General features: G+C 39.0%; 1 protein-coding gene across 1 annotated transcript in view; it reads right to left on the reverse strand.

Moving 5' to 3' along the window:
- Positions 1–17,566, reverse strand: part of LOC112908325 (phospholipid-transporting ATPase ABCA3-like) — a 135,188-nt gene that overhangs the window by 48,179 nt on the left and 69,443 nt on the right. The window contains exon 17 of the mRNA XM_072751292.1: positions 8,974–9,072. Coding sequence (XP_072607393.1) covers positions 8,974–9,072 — 99 coding nt within the window. The remainder of the gene's footprint in view (positions 1–8,973; positions 9,073–17,566) is intronic.

A 17,566-nucleotide genomic window follows, 5' to 3' on the forward strand; every position in this document is an offset into this window, starting at 1 on the left:
CTTTATCCATTCATCTTTCGATGGACACCGAGGCTCCTTCCACAGTTTGGCTATTGTGGACATTGCTGCTAGAAACATCAGGGTGCAGGTGTCCTGGCCTTTCATTTCATCTGTATCTTTGGGGTAAATCCCCAACAGTGCAATTGCTGGGTCGTAGGGCAGGTCTATTTTTAACTCTTTGAGGAACCTCCACACAGTTTTCCAGAGTGGCTGCACCAGTTCACATTCCCACCAACAGTGTAAGAGGGTTCCCTTTTCTCCGCATCCTCTCCAACATTTGTGGTTTCCTGCCTTGTAAATTTTCCCCATTCTCACTGGTGTGAGGTGGTATCTCATTGTGGTTTTGATTTGTATTTCCCTGATGGCAAGTGATGCAGAGCATTTTCTCATGTGCATGTTGGCCATGTCCATGTCTTCCTCTGTGAGATTTCTCTTCATGTCTTTTGCCCATTTCATGATTGGATTGTTTGTTTCCTTGGTGTTGAGTTTAAGAAGTTCTTTATAGATCTTGCATACTAGCCCTTTATCTGATACATCATTTGCAAATATCTTCTCCCATTCTGTAGGTTGTCTTTTAGTTTTGTTGGCTGTATCCTTTCCTGTGCAAAAGCTTCTTATCTTGATGAAGTCCCAATAGTTCATTTTTGCTTTTGTTTCTTTTGCCTTTGTGGATGTATCTTGCAAGAAGTTACTGTGGCCAAGTTCAAAAAGGGTGTTGCCTGTGTCGTCTCTAGGATTTTGATGGAATCTGGTCTCACATTTAGATCTCTCATCCATTTTGAGTTTATCTTTGTGTATGGTGAAAGAGAGTGGTCTAGTTTCATTCTTCTGCATGCGGATGTCCAATTTTCCAGGACCATTTATTGAAAAGACTTTCTTCCAATGGATAGCCTTTCCTCCTTTATCGAATATTAGTTGACCATAAAGTTCAGGGTCCACTTTTGGGTTCTCTATTCTGTTCCATTGATCTGTGTGTCTGTTTTTGTGCCAGTACCACACTGTCTTGATGACCACAGCTTTGTAGTACAACCTGAAATCTGGCATTGTGATGCCCCCAGATATGGTTTTCTTTTTTAAAATTCCCCTGGCTATTCAGGGTCTTTTCTGATTCCACACAAATCTTAAAATAATTTGTTCTAACTCTCTGAAGAAAGTCCATGGTATTTTGATAGGGATTGCATTAAACGTGTAAATTGCCCTGGGTAACATTGACATTTTCACAATATTAATTCTGCCAATCCATGAGTATGGAATATTTTTCCATCTCCTTGTGTCTTCCTCAATTTCTTTCAGAAGTGTTCTATAGTTTTAAGGGTATAGACCCTTTACCTCTTTGGTTAGGTTTATTCCTAGGTATCTTATGCTTTTGGGTGCAATTGTAAATGGAATTGACTCCTTAATTTCTCTTTCTTCAGTCTCATTGTTAGTGTATAGAAATGCCACTGATTTCTGGGCATTGATTTTGTATCCTGCCACACTACCAAATTGCTGTATGAGTTCTAGCAATCATGGGGTGAGGCTTTCGGGTTTTCTATATAGAGTATCATGTCATCGGCAAAGAGGGAGAGTTGGACTTCTTCTTTGCCAATTTGAATGCCTTTAATGTCTTTTTGTTGTCTGATTGCTGAGGCTTGGACTTCCAATACTATGTTGAATAGCAGTGGTGAGAGTGGACATCCCTGTCTTGTTCCTGATCTTAGTGGAAAGGCTCCCAGTGCTTCCCCATTGAGAATGATATTTGCTGTGGGCTTTTCGTAGATGGCTTTTAAGATGTTGAGGAATGTTCCCTCTATCCCTATACTCTGAAGAGTTTTGATCAGGAATGGATGCTGTATTTTGTCAAATGCTTTCTCTGCCTCTAATGAGAGGATCATATGATTCTTGGTTTTTCTCTTGCTGATATGATGAATCACATTGATTGTATTACGAGTGTTGAACCAGCCTTGTGTCCCAGGGAGAAATCCTACTTGGTCATGGTGAATAATTTTCTTAATGTGCTATTGGATCCGATTGGCTAGTATCTTGTTGAGAATTTTTGCATCCATGTTCATCAGGGATATTGGTCTGTAATTCTCCTTTTTGGTGGGGTCTTTGGTTTTGGAATTAAGGTGATGCTAGCCTCTTAGAACGAATTTGGAAGTACTCCATCTCTTTCTATCTTTCCAAACAGCTTTAGTAGAATAGGTATGGTTTCTTCCTTAAACGTTTGATAGAATTCCCCTGGGAAGCCATCTGGCCCTGGACTCTTGTGTCTTAGAGGTTTATGATGACTGCTTCATTTTCCTCCCTGGTTATTGGCCTGTTCAGGTTTTCTATTTCTTCCTGTTCCAGTTTTGGTAGTTTGTGGCTTTCCAGGAATGCGTCCATTTCTTCTAGATTGCCTAATTTATTGGCATATAGCAGGTCATAATATGTTTTTAAAATCGTTTGTATTTCCTTGCTGTTGGTGGTGATCTCTCCTTTTTTATGGTCTTATTAATTTGAGTCTTCTCTCTTCTTTTTAATAAGGATGGCTAATGGTTTATCTATATTTTTAATTCTTTCAAAGAACCAACTCCTGGTTCTGTTGATCTGTTCCACAGTTCTCCTGGTCTCGATTTCGTTGAGCTCTGCTCGAATTTTAATTAACTCTCTTCTTCTGCTGGGGGTGGGGTCCATCTGCTGTTTTTTCTCTAGCTCCTTTATGTGTAAGGTTAGCTTTTGTATTTGAGTTCTTTCCAGTTTTTGAATGGATGCTTGTATTGCGATATATTTCCCCCTCAGGACTGCTTTTGCTGCATCCCAAAGATTTTGAACAGTTGTATCTTCATTCTCATTAGTTTCCATGAATCTTTTTAATTCTTCCTTAATTTCCTGGTTTCCCTTTCATCTTTTAGCAGGATGGTCCTTAACCTCCACGTGTTTGAGGTCCTTCCAAACTTCTTGTTGTGATTTAGTTCTAATTTCAAGGCATTATGGTCTGAGAATATGCAGGGGACGATCCCAATCTTCTGGTATCGGTTCAGACCCGATTTGTGACCCAGTATATGGTCTATTCTGGAGAAAGTTCCATGTGCACTTGAGAAGAATGTGTATTCAGTTGAGTTTGGATGTAAAGTTCTGTAGATATCTGTGAAATCTATCTGGTCCAGTGTATCATCTAAAGCTCTCGTTTCTTTGGAGATGTTGTGTTTAGAAGACCTATCGCGGGTAGAAAGAGCTAGATTGAAGTCACCAAGTATAAGTGTATTATTATCTAAGTATTTCTTGATATTGGTTATTAATTGGTTTAAATATTTGGCAGCTCTCACATTCCGGTCATATATTGAGGATTGTTAAGTCCTCTTGTTGGATAGATCCTCTAAATATGAGATAGTGTCCCTCTTCATCTCTCACTGCAGTCTTCGGGGTAAATTTTAGTTTATCTGATATGAGGATGGCTACCCCTGCTTTCTTTTGAGGACCATTTGAATGGTAAATGGTTCTCTAACCTTTTATTTTCAGGCTGTAGGTGTCCTTCTGTCTAAAATGAGTCTCTTGTAGAAAGTAAATAGATGAGTCTTGCTTTTTTATCCAGTCTGAAACCGTGCGCCTTTTGATGGGGTCATTAAGCCCATTCACGTTCGGAGTTACTATTGAAAGATATGAGTTTAGTGTCATCATGATGTCTATTCAGTACTGGTTTTTGTGGATTCTTCCACTGAACTTTAAAGGGGAATTTTAAGAGTCCCCCTTAAGATTTCTTGCAGAGCTGGTTTGGAGGTCACATATTCTTTCAGTTCCTGCCTGTCTTGGAAGCTCTTTATCTCTCCTTCCATTTTGAATGAGAGCCTTGCTGGATAAAGTATTCTTGGTTGCATGTTCTTCTCATTTAGGACCCTGAATATATCCTGCCAGTCCTTTCTGGCCTGCCAGGTCTCTGTGGAGAGGTCTACTGTTACCCTAATAGTCCTCCCCATAAAAGTCACGGATTTCTTGTCTCTTGCTGCTTTAAGGATCTTCTCTTTATCTTTGGAATTTGCAAACTTAACTATTAAATGTAGAGATGTTGAACGGTTTTTATTGATTTAATGGGGGGGATCTCTCTATTTCTTGGATCTGAATGCCTGTTTCCCTTCCCAGATTAGGAAGGTTTTCAGCTAGGATTTGTTCAAATACATATTCTGGACCTCTGTCCCTTTTGGCGCCCTCGGGAATACCAATTAAACGTAGCTTTTCCTTCCTCAGGCTGTCATTTATTTCCCTTTATCTATCCTCATGGTCTTTTATTTTATTATTATTATTATTTTTTTAAATATATATGGTATTTTTTGATGTTATATAGGTAGGTAGCTTCTAATCTTTTTTTTAAATTTTTATTTATTTATGATAGTCACACACACACACACACACACACACACACACACACACACACACACAGAGAGGCAGAGACAGGCAGAGGGAGAAGCAGGCTCCATGCACCGGGAGCCCGACATGGGATTCGATCCCAGGTCTCCAGGATCGCGCCCTGGGCCAAAGGCAGGCGCCAAACCGCTGTGCCACCCAGGGATCCCCCTCATGGTCTTTTCATTGTTTGTCTCTTTTTTCCTCAGTTTCCCTCTTTGCCATCAACTTGTCTTCTATGTCACTCACTCGTTCTTCCACCTCGTTAAGCCTCGTCGTTAGGACCTCTGGTTTGGATTGCATCTCATTCAATTGATTTTTAATTTCTGCCTGATTGGATCTAAATTCTGCAGTCATGAAGTCTCTTGAGTCCTTCATACTTTTTTCTAGAGCCACCAGTAGCTTTATAAATAGTGCTTCTGAATTGGCTTTCTGACATTGAATTGTATTCCAGATTTTGTAACTCTCTGGGAGAGAGGACTGTTTCTGATTCTTTCTTTTGAGGTGAGGGTTTCCTTCTAGTCATTTTGGTCAGTGCAGAGTGTTCAAAAACAAGTTGTATTGGGAGAAGGAGAAAAACAGAGTAGAGAAAGAAGGAAAGAAAAGAGAAAAAGAAAAAAGAAAAAAGGAAGAAAGAAGGAAAAAAAGAGAAGAAAAAGAAAGAAAAGAAAAAAGGGTGGGGGAAGCAAACAGAAATCAAAAAGCAAAATCACAAATCAAAAAGCAAAAACAAAAACAAAACAAAAAAAACACACGGTGGAGTATCTTCTGATTCTGTGTACTTTAATCCCTTGACTTCCCCTGGAACTTGTCCGTGTAGCTGGTCTTCTGGGGGAGGGGCTTGTTGTGCTGATTTTCAGGTGTTAGCACTTGGGGGAGCTGCTCTACCCCTGCCTGGTGCAGGGCTCAGTGGGGGTTGTTTACCCCGTGAGGCCCCAGGAGGAACAGCCACAGTGGCGGGAGCAGCTCTGGAAACCTGGATTCAGCCCCCGCAGTAACTCCGGGGCTCTCCGTCTTCAGGGCCTGGGGGCTCCCGGGCGGGGCCGCTGATCTGCTCAGCTCCAGGCAGGAGCGTCCTTGCTGTCCTGGGCCCTCCCGGTCTCTGCCTGCCCCGGGGGGAGGCCGGATCCTGGGCTGTGTCACGGTGCCCTGTGCTTTGGCGCCTGCGCTGTTGGATTCGCGCTCCCGGCCGGCAGCCCCCTCCACGGAGCCGCCGCCTGAGCCCCTTCCGAGCTGCTCCCGGAGCCGCGCAGCCCCCTCCGCGCGGAGCTTCTTCCTCTGCCCGAGCGGCCACCGCCCAGCTGCTCCCGGAGCTGCGCAGCCCCCTCCGCGGAGCTTCTTCCTCTGCCCGAGCCGCCCCCCTGCCAGCTGCTCCCGGATCCGCGCAGCCCCCTCCGCGGAGCCGCCGCCCGAGCCCCTCCGAGCTGCTCCGGGTCCCGCCGTGCGCGCTGCAGCCCTTAGGGAGCTCGGCGCACTCTCCCCAGGGCGCAGGTATCTGTTAGTGTCCCAGGGAACCTGAGGGCATCCCCGCCCTCCTGGGTCCTGCTCTAACTCCCTGCGGGCGCCTTTCCACCCGGGAAGGTTGGTGCAGCTCCTGCTCCTCCGGGACGGGGCTCTCCTGTCCTGGGGACACTCGCCCCGGCCTCAGCCCGGCTCCTAGCTGGGCCCCTCCTCCTTGGAGGCCTTTTGTTTATTTCTTTTTCCCCCGTCTTCCTACCTTGATAGAAGCGCGAACTCTTCTCACTGTAGCGTTTCAGCTGTTCTCTCTTTAAATCTCAAGCCGAATTCGTATTCAGGATGATTTGAAGGTTATCTAGGTAATTTGGTGGGGACAGGTGATTTGGGGACCCTACTCTTCCACCATCTTGCCCCTCCTAACTCCATGTACATTTTTTAAAACAAAGTGGGAGTAGTTAAGCCTAAATATTATGGCTAGATAATTTCTAGCTAATGAACCAAGCAGTAAGAATTGAAAATGGCTATCAGTGTGGCTACTGTATTATTCTCTTGTATTTTTAGTTTCATCATCAATATAACAATGAATAATATTCAGTTAATCATTTTACCTTTTTAATGTAAGTAGTATACTGCATTTTAAAAAATGATTTTATTCTTTATCCTCTGCCCTTATATGTGACTTCAGTTAACAAATGCTTACCTAATATTTGCAGTGGGGGAATAACAGGGACAATTATTTGTAGTCAGTCAATCTATTACTTGTAGGTTGTGATCAATATTATAAGGAACAATCAACATTTCTGAAATGTATTTTCACAACAGAAACTCAATAAGAGAAAAAAAATAACCACACAGGCTTGCCAATACTGCAATATTTTTGCTAACTCAAAAGAATACTGTTCACCAGGCAGCAGTTAAAGAAAAAAAAAAACACATTATCTGGGAGGATACTCCAGATACTTCCTCCTCATTTAACTGATGTCAGTAATAAAGTATCTGCTAAATCTGGGTGATTGCTCAGATTAAATGATATACAGATAAAATGCTTAGCTAGGTTCTTGCCATAAACAAGTGCTCAGTAAATGTAAATTATTATTACTACTACAGTAAGTGTATTCAGAGGAGCTAGCACATTAAGTCTTTAGTTGTACTGTAGCCAAGTATATAGTTAAGACCTTCTTTGCAAATCAAACAACCAGATATTCATCTAAGAGCAGTGTTTTTTACTTAATGAATCTTACCTTGCACTTCCTTAATTGTGTGTTTGTCAGACTCTAGTATACTTCTAAGATGTTTTAGGAAAATCAGGGCCAAACTAGAATTTCCAGAAATAGATAAAGGCACAATTGTTCTACCATATTGATCCAAATTCATTTCTCTGGCCTTTTCATTAATATTATATGAAAGCTTATCAGCTTCTGAGAGAAAAATAAAGGAACCTAGAAGTGCCAGCATCTGTAGCAAAATCAGTTTCCAATTCCTCCAACTGAACATCGCTCTCTTTATGAACATGGCCCAGAACTGCTGGTGGTAGAGGGAATACTAAAGAAGGAAGAAAGAAACAATATTACCATATTCATGGACCTAAACAGATCATTCATGATGAAATTCATTAAGATGAATGAACACTCTGGAATTTTATGGGAGAAGACACATAACATTTATCTAAATAAATACTGAGAATAGAATTTAAGCACAGTATAATACTACATGAGAGTATGACCAGTCTTTTCTTTATAAGGCAAGAGTCAACAGACTATGACCTGTTTTTGTAAAAAATTAGGTCCAAATTTTCCTGGAACACAGCTATATCCATTAATTTCTGTATTGTCTATGGTTGCTACTGTGCTACAAGGACAGTTAGAGCAATTCCAAGAGAGACCTTGTGGCCAACTTAACCTTACATATCTATTATTCCTTTATATAAGTTTGCTGATCTCTGTTGTATTAAATACAGTGTTCAAGGTCTGGCTTTTCATATAATACACTTAAAATCTCAATAAGATTATTTTCTCCAGTCAAGAAAATCAGGCGTCTATATAGGAGGAAGAAATAATTAGGATTAGAAGGAAAGAAATGCTAGGCATCTCAGAGGGACTTCATATGGTGAGGACTGCACCGATTAGGGAAAGATCTCTTATGTAGTATCAATTCCTATCTCAAAAACTTACAATACTGGGCATGTTTGATTGTTAAAAATCATGCTCTTTTCAGTTCACTCCAGCTTCAGTGAAAGAAAGAAAGAAAACTCAAATTTCTGGGTTAGCAATTTGAAAAATAAAAAAGAATTCTAAGAGAAAAAAGAACTGAGGAATAGCAATGGTGAGAATGACAGCTGAGATTTTTACCTAGACCTCATTTCTTCTGCATTGGGAAATTAATTAGGTTGTGGTAGAAACTGCTCCCTTTCTGGTAGGGTGCAGTGGTTATTTGTATACTTATTTTATAAGTATAGAAGAAAATGTACCTCTTGTGCCCTCGTCAAATAAATATACATCAGGTTTCTTAGCAAAGGTGCTTACCCCAGTATTAAACATAATAGCATGGTTTTCATTCATGGAGGAATAATCTGCTCTCTTATTGTTTGACATATTCCTATTCTGGTTCTTAATTGAGACTTCACTCATCACAGAGAGAGGTAGAGTTTGGGTAGCTTGGATATCTGTTTGTGAATCTTCCATATTACTGACTCTACATAAAAAAAAATGGTGCAAAGCATTTAATTTAACTCTACCCCATAATATTTTTTTGGAGAATGTAAGTTACAACATTCAACTCAGAAGGCTCCTTGATTTGCTTACTGACTTGGCAGAGGCATTATATGGAGGCAACAGGGTAACTCTGGTAGAGGAGTGGTTCCCAAACACCACTTACAGGACTGCTGACAAAATTAGGGCAAGGTATTGAATGTTTCATTAGTTGAACTCATTCAAATTAAAGATTAATGTCTAATTCATACTTTGAGTAAGTCAAATATCTGTTATTTTTTAAAATGAGTTTTTTTCAGTGTTGTTATTGTAAAAAAAAAATCATATCAGTTCCCTCCTCTCCACATTGCTTAAATTTCTAATGTGTGACTGAGTTTGGTGGGTTTATAAAAGGGACCAAGATGTGGTCCTTCCTCCCCAATGGCTTTTATTTTCCCTTGCTCACCTAAAAAAGACTTCTTCCATGGTAGTAACAGAGGCACCAAAGCTAGCAATGCCTAACTCATACCGTCTCTTTTCCAGATCAGTAAACAGAGCTTCAAAGCTAGAATTAGAATAAAATAAGAAGGGTGAAGGGAAAGGAGAAGGGGAAGAGTAAATGTTAGTATCAAATTAAAAGATTTTCATTTTTATATATTTTTGTTCTGAACTGATTTCCCCTCAGCAGTGGGGAAATGTAGCTCATTCTTCACTTCAATACTTATAATAGAAACTAGTAAACTGCTGTGGCATATGTGGCCCACTCCACTTAATTTCTGAAAATACATAATGTTGGTCTTCTAATAAACTACAGAGACTCTATATATGCTAAAAACTCTAGCTAGCTCACGTAAATTAACTTGTCAACTACATACACATGCTATGGTTATTATTAAGTAAGTTTTTAAATAAAAATTTATTCAAATTAATAGGGGGGAAAAAGCCACTCACATAGACAGTGAAGTAATTGCAGTAGGAATGGGAGATATACAGAGAACCAAGTGATTCAATAGTCAAGAAAAGCCATAGAAATTGAGCCAGATGCAATGTAGAGACATTGAGACTTTTAAAGAATAGTTTTCCTGGTAAGATTTTACAGTACTTCATATTTAAAAGATGATCTTTTCCAAAAACCTCCTGGTTTCAAAACCATCAAATACTTTCTCAATGAGGAACATATAAACTGTGCACATTTAGTGACGGAGGAACTCAAAATTCCCTCTAGGGAAGATCTATCAAAATTTTCTCCATATTCAAACTTAAATTGTTTTCCATTCAATTCGATCTAGTTTTGCACATTGGTTACAAACCTACACTATTAATTATATAGAACAAGTAGAATCTACCCACATGACAGCCCTTAACATGTTTCAACTCCATTTCCTCTGGTGCTTCTTTATTCCCAATGCTTGGCTTTCCAACTAGGATTTACACATTTTCTCCTTTTTCTTTAATTTTAGTTAAGAAATTAATATGTGTGCATCATATAAAACTTAGACATGAATGTCTAAAAATATAAACATCATCATAATATCGTGCCCCATAGATGCCCACTGTAAATACACTAATATGGTGGCATATTTATTTATTTTTGTTTCCTTTGGTTTTATTAAACGTGACAAAATTAAACTGTATGATGATTTAAAATGCACAAATATAGCACTAAGTGGAGATAAATATCCATTAACAACTTAATGAATAAATTCCAGTATATTATGAAAGAATAAGATCTAAGTAAAGTGTAGATTTCTCTTCAGTTATCTTAAAAATTAGAAGTCCTAAAAGTCCTACCATAAACAGTTGACTAAAGATGCAGGTAAATAAAGAAAATAAGATTCAAAACATTATTATGATAGGATTTCATTTTTATAAAACTAATTATTATTATTGTATCCATGTTAATATATGTATGTGATGTGCAATATATTGTACTCATGTCAGTATAATGCATGTAATAATCTTGAGAAATACACACAGAAATTTTCCCAGTGATTATTCCTATAGGGAATAATTATGGGAGACTTTCACTTTCTAATTCATATGCTTCAGAACTAAATAAGTTTCTTGATTTTGTCATCATGCAATCACATGTCGATTAACACACTCTAGGCTCCTTAGTGATATTCAGTAAAGAACAAAAAAAGTAATAAATAAAAGATTATCATAAGAGCCAATCATAATATGAAAAACATATTTTTCTAATTACATGTTTTATTATATGGAATACAAAAAGTATATATTTAACAAATATAAATATCATATACATTATATATATTCTATATATTATAGTAAAGAGGAACACAAAAAATATTAAAAAGAAAAAATTGAACACCTTGAGTACAGTTGTTTTTCCCATGTTTGTTATTTATTATATATAATATATAATACATATAAATATATATTTAAAAAATTTATAGATATTATAAAGACAATATATAGTCTACTTAAGAAAATACAGAAAAAATGTGACCAGCTAGAGTATACCGCTGTTAACATTTGATGTACTTACTACTATCCATTACAAAATTTTTTATCATTACATATACTTTTAAATAAGGAGGTTTTTTTTAACTGAGGCATAACAAAGGATACTTGTAAATGAATTTTCACAAATGTACATGCCTGGATAACCATCTAGATAAGATAGAGAACATTTCCAGAATCCCAAAAGGGGATTCTAACAGATCCTTTCTTAGTCAATAACTTCCTCCTCTGTGCCTGCATAGGCATGTGCATGCACACACATACACCTATGCATCTTATGGTGATTTTATTATTATTTATTTATTTATTTATTTATTTATTTATTTATTTATTTATTTATTTATTTATTTATAGAGTTCAATTTGCCAACATATAGCATATCACCCAGTGCTCATCCAGTCTTTTTTAAATTTTCAATAAATTAATTTTTAATTGGTGTTCAATTTACCAATGTACAGAATAATACCCAGTGCTCATAGTGTCAAGTGTCCCCCTCAGTACCCGTCACCCAGTCACTCCCACCCCCCGCGCTCCTCCCCTTCCACCACCCCTAGTTCGTTTCCCAGAGTTAGGAGTTTTTATGTTCTGTCTCCCTTTCTGATATTTCCCGCACATTTCTTCTCCCATCCGTTATATTCCCTTTCACTATTATTTATATTCCCCAAATGAATGAGAACATATGTTTGTCCTTCTCTGATTGACTTACTTCATTCAGCATGATACCCTCAAGTTCCATCCACGTTGAAGCAAATGGTGGGTATTTGTCGTTTTTAATGACTGAGTAATATTCCATTGTATACATAAACAACATCTTCTTTATCCATTCATCTTTCGATGGACACCGAGGCTCCTTCCACAGTTTGGCTATTGTGGACATTGCTGCTAGAAACATCGGGGTGAAGGTGTCCCGGCGTTTCATTGCATCTGTATCTTTGGGGTAAATCCCCAACAGTGCAATTGCTGGGTCATAGGGCAGGTCTATTTTTAACTCTTTGAGGAACCTCCACACAGTTTTCCAGAGTAGCTGCACCAGTTCACATTCCAACCAACAGTGTAAGAGGATTCCCTATTCTCTGCATCCTCTCCAACATTTGTGGTTTCCTGCCTTGTCAATTTTCCCCATTCTCACTGGTGTGAGGTGGTATCTCATTGTGGTTTGGATTTGTATTTCCCTGATGGCAAGTGATGCAGAGCATTTTTTCATGTACATGTTGGCCATGTCCATGCCTTCCTCTGTGAGATTTCTCTTCATGTCTTTTGCCCATTTCATGATTGGATTGTTTGTTTCCTTGGTGTTGAGTTTAAGAAGTTCTTTATAGATCTTGCATACTAGCCCTTTATCAGATAGGTCATTTGCAAATATCTTCTCCCATTCTGTAGGTTGTCTTTTAGTTTTGTTGACTGTAACCTTTGCTGTGCAAAAGCTTCTTATCTTGATGAAGTCCCAATAGTTCATTTTTGCTTTTGTTTCTTTTGCCTTCGTGGATGTATCTTGCAAGAAGTTACTGTGGCCAAGTTCAAAAAGGGTGTTGCCTGTGTCGTCTCTAGGATTCTGATGGAATCTTGTCTCACATTTAGATCTTTCATCCATTTTGAGTTTATCTTTGTGTATGGTGAAAGAGAGTGGTCTAGTTTCATTCTTCTGCATGTGGATGTCCAATTTTCCCAACACCATTTATTGAAGAGACTGTCTTTCTTCCAATGGATAGTCTTTCCTCCTTTATCGAATATTAGTTGACCATAAAGTTCAGGGTCCACTTCTGCGTTCTCTATTCTGTTCCATTGATCTATGTGTCTGTTTTTGTGCCAGTACCACACTGTCTTGATGACCACAGCTTTGTAGTACAACCTGAAATCTGGCATTGTGATGCCCCCAGATATGGTTTTTTAAAAATTCCCCTGGTGGGGTATCCCTGGGTGGCGCAGCAGTTTAGCACCTGCTAAAGCCCAGGGCCCAGGGCGCGATCCTGGAGACCCGGGATCGAGTCCCACATCGGGCTCCCAGTGCATGGAGCCTGCTTCTCCCTCTGCCTATGTCTCTGCCTCTCTCTCTCTCTCTCTCTCTCTCTCTCTCTCTCTCTCTCTGTGACTATCATAAAAAAAAAAAAAAAATAAAATTCCCCTGGCTATTCAGGGTCCTTTCTGATTCCACACAAATCTTAAAATAATTTGTTCTAACTCTCTGAAGAAAGTCCATGGTATTTTGATAGGGATTGCATTAAACGTGTAAATTGCCCTGGGGAACATTGACATTTTCACAATATTAATTCTGCCAATCCATGAGCATGGAATATTTCTCCATCTCTTTGTGTCTTCCTCAATTTCTTTCAGAAGTGTTCTATAGTTGTTAGGGTATAGATCCTTTACCTCTTTGGTTAGCTTTATTCCTAGGTATCTTATGCTTTTGGGTGCAATTGTAAATGGGATTGACTCCTTAATTTCTCTTTCTTCAGTCTCATTGTTAGTGTATAGAAATGCCATTGACTTCTGGGCATTGACTTTGTATCCTGCCATGCTACCAAATTGCTGTATGAGTTCTAGCAATCTTGGGGTGAGGCTTTTGGGTTTTCTATGTAGAGTATCATGTCATCGGCAAAGAGGGAGAGTTGGACTTCTTCTTTGCCAATTTGAATGCCTTTAATGTCTTTTTGTTGTCTGATTGCTGAGGCTTGGACTTCCAATACTATGTTGAATAGCAGTGGTGAGAGTGGACATCCCTGTCTTGTTCCTGATCTTAGTGGAAAGGCTCCCAGTGCTTCCCCATTGAGAATGATATTTGCTGTGGGCTTTTCGTAGATGGCTTTTAAGATGTTGAGGAATGTTCCCTCTATCCCTATACTCTGAAGAGTTTTGATCAGGAATGGATGCTGTATTTTGTCAAATGCTTTCTCTGCCTCTAATGAGAGGATCATATGATTCTTGGTTTTTCTCTTGCTGATATGATGAATCACATTGATTGTATTACGAGTGTTGAACCAGCCTTGTGTCCTGGGGATAAATCCTACTTGATCATTGTGAATAATTTTCTTAATGTGCTGTTGGATCCTCTTGACTAGTATCTTGTTGAGAATTTTTGCATCCATGTTCATCAGGGATATTGGTCTGTAATTCTCCTTTTTGGTGGGGTCTTTGTCTGGTTTTGGAATTAATGTGATGCTGGCCTCATAGAACGAATTTGGAAGTACCCCATCTCTTTCTATCTTTCCAAACAGCTTTAGTAGAATAGGTATGGTTTATTCTTTAAACGTTTGATAGAATTCCCCTGGGAAGCCATCTGGCCCTGGACTTTTGTGTCTTGGGAGGTTTTTGATGACTGCTTCAATTTCCTTCCTGGTTATTGGCCTGTTCAGGTTTTCTATGTCTTCCTGTTCCAGTTTTGGTAGTTTGTGTCTTTCCAGGAATGCGTCCATTTCTTCTAGAGTGCCTAATATATTGGCGTATAGCAGTTCATAATATGTTTTTAAAATCGTTTGTATTTCCTTGGTGTTGGTAGTGATCTATCCTTTCTCATTCATGATTTTATTAATTTGAGTCTTCTCTCTCTTCTTTTTAATAAGGTTAGCTAATGGTTTATCTATCTTCTTAATTCTTTCAAAGAACCAACTCCTGGTTCTGTTGATCTGTTCCACAGTTCTTTTGGTCTCGATTTCGTTGAGTTCTGCTCGAATTTTAATTAACTCTCTTCTTCTACTGGGCATAGGGTCCATCTGCTGTTTTTTCTCTAGCTCCTTTATGTGTAAGGTTAGCTTTTGTATTTGAGTTCTTTTCAGTTTGAATGGATGCTTGTATTGCGATATATTTCCCCCTCAGGACTGCTTTTGCTGCCTCCCAAAGATTTTGAACGGTTGTATCTTCATTCTCATTAGTTTCCATGAATCTTTTTAATTCTGCCTTAATTTCCTGGTTTCCCTTTCATCTTTTAGCAGGATGGTCCTTAACCTCCACGTGTTTGAGGTCCTTCCAAACTTCTTGTTGTGATTTAGTTCTAATTTCAAGGCATTATGGTCTGAGAATATGCAGGGGACGATCCCAATCTTCTGGTATCGGTTCAGACCCGATTTGTGACCCAGTATGTGTTCTATTCTGGAGAAAGTTCCATGTGCACTTGAGAAGAATGTGTATTCAGTTGAGTTTGGATGTAAAGTTCTGTAGATATCTGTGAAATCTATCTGGTCCAGTGTATCATCTAAAGCTCTCGTTTCTTTGGAGATGTTGTGTTTAGAAGACCTATCGCGGGTAGAAAGAGCTAGATTGAAGTCACCAAGTATAAGTGTATTATTATCTAAGTATTTCTTGATATTGGTTATTAATTGGTTTAAATATTTGGAAGCTCCCACATTCCGGTCATATATATTGAAGATTGTTAAGTCCTCTTGTTGGGTAGATCCTCTAAATATGAGATAGTGTCCCTCTTCATCTCTCACTATAGTCTTCGGGGTAAATTTTAGTTTATCTGATATGAGGATGGCTACCCCTGCTTTCTTTTGAGGACCATTTGAATGGTAAATGGTTCTCCAACCTTTTATTTTCAGGCTGTAGGTGTCCTTCTGTCTAAAATGAGTCTCTTGTAGACAGCAAATTGATGGGTCCTGCTTTTTTATCCAGTGTGAAACCCTGTGCCTTTTGATGGGGTCATTAAGCCCGTTCACGTTCAGAGTTACTATTGACAGATATGAGTTTAGTGTCATCATGATGTCTATTCAGTCCTTGTTTTTGTGGATTGTTCCAGTGAACTTCTTTTTAAAGGGGAATTTTAAGAGCCCCCCTTTATTTATTTTTTTAAATTTATTTATGATATTCATACAGAGAGAGAGAGAGAGAGAGAGGCAGAGACACAGGCAGAGGGAGAAGCAGGCTCCATGCACCGGGAGCCTGACGTGGGACTCGATCCTGGGTCTCCAGGATCGCGCCCTGTGCCAAAGGCAGGCGCCAAACCGCTACACCACCCAGGGATCCCAAGAGCCCCCCTTTAAATTTCTTGCAGAGCTGGTTTGGAGGTCACATATTCTTTCAGTTCCTGCCTGTCTTGGAAGCTCTTTATCTCTCCTTCCATTTTGAATGAGAGCCTTGCTGGATAAAGTATTCTTGGTTGCATGTTCTTCTCATTTAGGACCCTGAATGTATCCTGCAAGCCCTTTCTGGCCTGCCAGGTCTCTGTGGAGAGGTCTGCTGTTACCCTAATAGTCCTCCCCATAAAAGTCACGGATTTCTTGTCTCTTGCTGCTTTAAGGATCTTCTCTTTATCTTTGGAATTTGCAAGCTTAACTATTAAATTCGAAGTGTTGAACGTTTTTTATGATTTTAGGGGGTGATCTCTGTTTCCTGGATCTGAATGCCTGTTTCCCTTCCCAGATTAGGAAAGTTTTCAGCTAGTATTTGTTCAAATACATATTCTGGACTTCTGTCCCTTTCTGTGCCCTCGGGAACCCCAATTAAGCGTAGGTTTTTCTTCCTCAGGCTGTCGTTGATTTCCCTTAATCTGTCTGCATGTTCTTTTAATTGTCTGTCTCTTTTTTCCTCAGTTTCCCTCTTTGCCATCAACTTGTCTTCTATGTCACTCACTCGTTCTTCCACCTCGTTAACCCTCGTCGTTAGGACCTCTAGTTTGGATTGCATCTCATTCAATTGATTTTTAATTTCTGCCTGATTGGATCTAAATTCTGCAGTCATGAAGTCTCTTGAGTCCTTTATGTTTTTTTCTAGAGCCACCAGTAGCTGTATAATAGTGCTTCTGAATTGGCTTTCTGACATTGAATTGTAATCCAGATTTTGTAATTCTTGATAGAAGCTCGAACTCTTCTCACTGTAGCATTTCAGCTGTTCTCTCTTTAAATCTCAGGCCGAATTCGTAGATTTTCAGGATGATTTGAAGGTTATCTAGGTAATTTGGTGGGACAGGTGATTTGGGGACCCTACTCTTCCGCCATCTTGCCCCTTCTCCTCATCCCGTCTTTATTATTTTAAAAGAGTTTACTTTTAAGTAATCTCTACACCTAATGTGGTGCTCGAACTAACAACCCTGAGATCAAGAATTACATGCTCCACTGACTGAGCCAGCCAGGCATTCCTCTTATAGAGATAATTTTAATTTTAGAATTCTATAACTAATTTTTTTCTTTTTTCTCTTTAAAATTTTATTTATTTATGTAGGATAGACACACAGAGGGAGAGGCAAAGACAGGCAGAGGGAGAAGAAGGTTCCATGCAGGGAGCCTGATGTGGGACTCAATCCCAGGACTCCAGGATAACTCCCTGAGCTGGAGGCAGAAGCTCAACCACTGAGCCACCGAGATATCCCTAAAATTTTTTTTTCTTTTCTTGAACTTCATATAAATTGAATTCTACTTCCTGGGTAAAAAGTACTTCCTGGATAGTTTTTTTACCCAATGTTTCAATGTCTGAGATTCATTCATGTTATATATACCACTAGTTTATTCTTTTTAGTTGCTATATATTCTTCTATTTTCCTGTTGTACATTTTGGTGGCTTTGGTTTGGAGCTATTATGAATAGTGTCTACAAATACAAACACTCTTTCACATCTCTTCTGATGGATACATATTTTCAAGGTATATA

This window comes from Vulpes vulpes, chromosome 3, assembly GCF_048418805.1.
Source record: "Vulpes vulpes isolate BD-2025 chromosome 3, VulVul3, whole genome shotgun sequence".
NCBI classification, from domain to species: Eukaryota; Metazoa; Chordata; class Mammalia; order Carnivora; family Canidae; genus Vulpes; species Vulpes vulpes.